This window comes from Lepidothrix coronata, unplaced genomic scaffold (assembly GCF_001604755.1).
Source record: "Lepidothrix coronata isolate B3197 unplaced genomic scaffold, Lepidothrix_coronata-1.0 Scaffold348, whole genome shotgun sequence".
Lineage (NCBI taxonomy): Eukaryota > Metazoa > Chordata > Aves > Passeriformes > Pipridae > Lepidothrix > Lepidothrix coronata.
In genome coordinates, this window is record NW_016690528.1 from 254,620 (window position 1) to 258,185 (window position 3,566).

The following is a 3,566-nucleotide window of genomic DNA, read 5'->3' on the forward strand; positions in this document are numbered from 1 at the left end:
TTCTTGGAGACGTTTTTCCAGCTGTATTGGGAGCTTCAGGTATTTTGTCCTGTGTGCCTGTAGGTTGCTGTTCTGGTTTGGGTATTGTTGGGTTTCGTTTGTTTGTGTTTGTTTGGTTTTGGTTTTGGTTTTGTGGGTTTTAATTGGGGGGGGGAGTTTTTGTTTGTTTTTCACTAACAGCATAGTGATGGACTTATGACAAATACCATAATGGGGCCTTTGTGAAGAGATGACAGATTATCCTTTCCTTACTAAATACCTGATTTATATATCTAGCCTAACTGCCTTTAATAAGAATATATTGCATCATCTCTTTCATTATGCTTGTTTTAACCTCTTGTCTTGCTCACTGTGATGAGCCAAAGGTGAGGAATTTTCTCTGATGGTGTGTGGAAGATCATATCCATTCCATTTGCCCAACTGTCCAGTAAGTGCCTTTCATATTTACAGCTGTCAAGAGAAAGAATTTCAGACACTTTTTTCCTTAAAATGTCAGTGAAGAAATGCTCTTGCTCATCACACACACACGGTGAAAAGTCAAATATTGTCTAAGGTAAGGAGAAGTTGTCTGTGTAACTTTTCTTTTGATAGAGTTTATCTGCAGGTGATGAAGATTAATGTAATCTGTCACGGGTTTCAGGAGTGTCTCGGGGGTCCTGTGTGTGAGGAGGTGCTGGTGGAGACAAGTGCAAGTGTTTTGTTGCTGCCCTACAAACATGAGTCAGAAAGTGTCTTTTTTTTTTTTTTGTTACACTACTCAGATATTGACAGGCCTAGTTGTGTGTTCATCAGTTTGCTTTCCTGTTGCATAATGATCCCTATGAATAGTGGTTATTAGGCATAGATGTAACCTTTGCATTAATTTGGTAGTGTAATGTATTTTCTGGGTTGCCCTTGTGCTGGAGAAGGATGATGCTGTCTTTCAGCTGACACTTTAATGACCAGGACTATACCTGAGCTCTGTATTGCTTATGGCCTTTAGATCTTTTTCTGTTTCTTCAAATTATATGAAGAATGAACCTGTGCTGTGGTCTTTGGGCTCTGCAAATTTGTGTGCACCACATTTCTTTCACTGATGTCTCTCTGCAAACTTAGCTCTTCATTGTATGATATTTGGGCAAGGTGAAGAGTTCGGACTGCACAGAGAAAGGGCAGGTGCAAGAGTTCACTGTGGTATAGTTTGAAATGGCTAAAAGGAAGATCTCAAAGTTCAGTTTTCCCCAGTTTTTAGATGAGACCCACAGATGTGCTTTCATGCATTTCCTTTAATATCATTATTATTATTATTATTATTATTATTATTATTATTATTATTATTATTATTATTATTATTATTATCCGAAGGAATTCCTTTGAGGAACTATGGCTATAGTCAGTAGTGTGAGCTCCTGCATGAGCCTTGTGTGTACTTATTAGCAAGTAGTTACTTTGTCTGTGTACCTGTTCCAATTGACACAATCTGAAATGTTAAGATGTGATTTTTACACTTTTGCAGGTTTCCCATGATTGTCCTGGTTTTTTGTTCACTTCTAAAGTTGGGCTTCTTTGTATAGTAGTTCTGAAAACATTCATATAGTAAAAGACTGACAGGTTATCAGGCTGGTGAAGTGGTTTCTATCCATGAATTGAAGACTGACAGCTGCCAAGATGTGATGGGTTAACCTTAGAGAGCTGCCAGGTGCCCACCAAGCTGCTGGACAATGGAGAGAAAATATATGGAAAGGCTCATGGATGCAGATAAGGATGGGGGGATCACTCAGCAATTACTGTCATGGGCAAAATGGACTCAACTTGAGGAGATTAATTTAATCTGTTGTCAATTAAAAGTCAGAGCTGAACAATGAGAAACAACAAAATTAGTTCAATTTATCACCAATCAAATCAGGATAATGAGAAATAAACCCAAATCTTAAAAACACCTTTCCTCCACTCCTCTCTTCTTTATGGGCTCAACTTCACTCCCAATTTCCTACCTTCTCCCCTCAAGAGGTTCAGGGGTGCTGGAAATGGGGTTGGGGTCAGTTCATCACGACCACTCCTTCCTCCTCATGCTCTTCCCCTGCTCCAGCATAAGGTCCTACCCATGGTAGACAGTCCTTTATTAAATTCTCCGTCTGAATCCTTCCCACATGACACAGATCTTCAATATCTGCTCCAAAAGGGGTCTTTTCCACAGGGTGTAGTCCTTTAGGAATGCTCTGTTCCAGCATGGGTGACCTGCGGGGGTCACAGGTCCTGCCAGCAGACCTGCTGCTGCACGGGCTCCTCTCCACAGGGACACATGTTCTTCCAAAAACCTTCTAAAACATGAGCTGTCCACAGGGACACAGCCTTCTTCAGGGCACATCCACCTGCTTCAGTGTGAGGTCCTCCCCAGGAAGCAGGGTGGGTATTTGCTCCACCACAGACCTCTGTGTGCTGCGGGGAGACAACCTGCCTCAGCATGGACTTCATCGGGGGCTGCAGGGGAGTATCTGCTCTGGCACCTGGAGCACCTCCTTCTTCACTGACCTTGGTGTCTGCAGAGCTGTTTCTCTTGCATATTCTCACTCGTCTCTCCTGGCTGCCGTTGTGTAGCAGGTCTCAAACCTTCTTAAATATGTCACCACAGAGGCACTGTGACCAGGGCTGAATTGTTCAGCGGTGGGTCCACCTTGGAGCCAGACAAAACTGGCTCTGTCATACACAGGGTTACCTTCTGGCATCTTCTCACAGCAACCATCCTTGTAGTCCCCCTGCCACCAAAACTTTGCCACTCAAACCCAATACACAAGACAAAGACTTTGATGTACTTCTGCTCCCATAAAATGGCACTGAATTAAAAGAACATGTGGCTGAAATGTGAGGAATAGTTGGATATTTTCCGCCTAAAGGCTGTGAATGCAGATCAGGAAGGGTTACAGACTGACTTGGAACCAGGAAAACAGGTGAGTCAATGTGATTTTGGCTGGGTAATTATTTGATTTTGTGTCTGGTAGCAAGGCCTGTGCATTCCTGCTGTGATCCTGTTTTCCCCGTCCTGAAAGGCAATGGCAGGTCTCCAACAAGGAGATGAACTGTGTATGTAGAATGATGATGGTCTTCCTGCTTGCAGAGGACTCTTTCAGTGGGGACACCTGTGGGAAGTGGAGCCCCAACATTAGCACAGGATAGCCACCCATGGACACTGTTCTGCCACATGACTATAAACCTGTGCTCGCTCTCGGTTGCCTTGGAACCTTTCTGAAATTCTGCAACTTTCCTTTGGGTTTCTTTGGGTGGTGAGGATGGAAAGTGCTGTGTCTCATAAAGGAATGAAAGCAGGAAGAGTATAAAACCCTGTTCATCTAGAGCAGGAATTGAGGCACAGTACTAGCTTTTTCATCCTACATTTAGGCTCACTGGAGAGTTTCAGGTGATTCAGCTGCTGCAAGGAAAAATGGCAAAGCTAGGTACTATGAACCTAAATAATTTTGATTTACAGTGAGATTTTTTTCCCTTTGTAAATACTTTTCCTGATCGGGATGCACTTGGCACTGGTTGATAGCATTGAAGAGATGGCTGTTGGTTATTGTTGTTTTGATAAT

At 42.8% G+C, this 3,566-nt stretch overlaps 1 protein-coding gene across 1 annotated transcript in view; it reads left to right on the forward strand.

Moving 5' to 3' along the window:
* Nucleotides 1-3,153, forward strand: part of LOC108509232 (protocadherin gamma-B5-like) — a 10,655-nt gene extending 7,502 nt beyond the window's left edge. Inside the window, exon 5 of the mRNA XM_017838573.1 lies at nucleotides 3,027-3,153. Coding sequence (XP_017694062.1) covers nucleotides 3,027-3,153 — 127 coding nt within the window. The remainder of the gene's footprint in view (nucleotides 1-3,026) is intronic.
* Nucleotides 3,154-3,566: the final 413 nt, after the last annotated feature.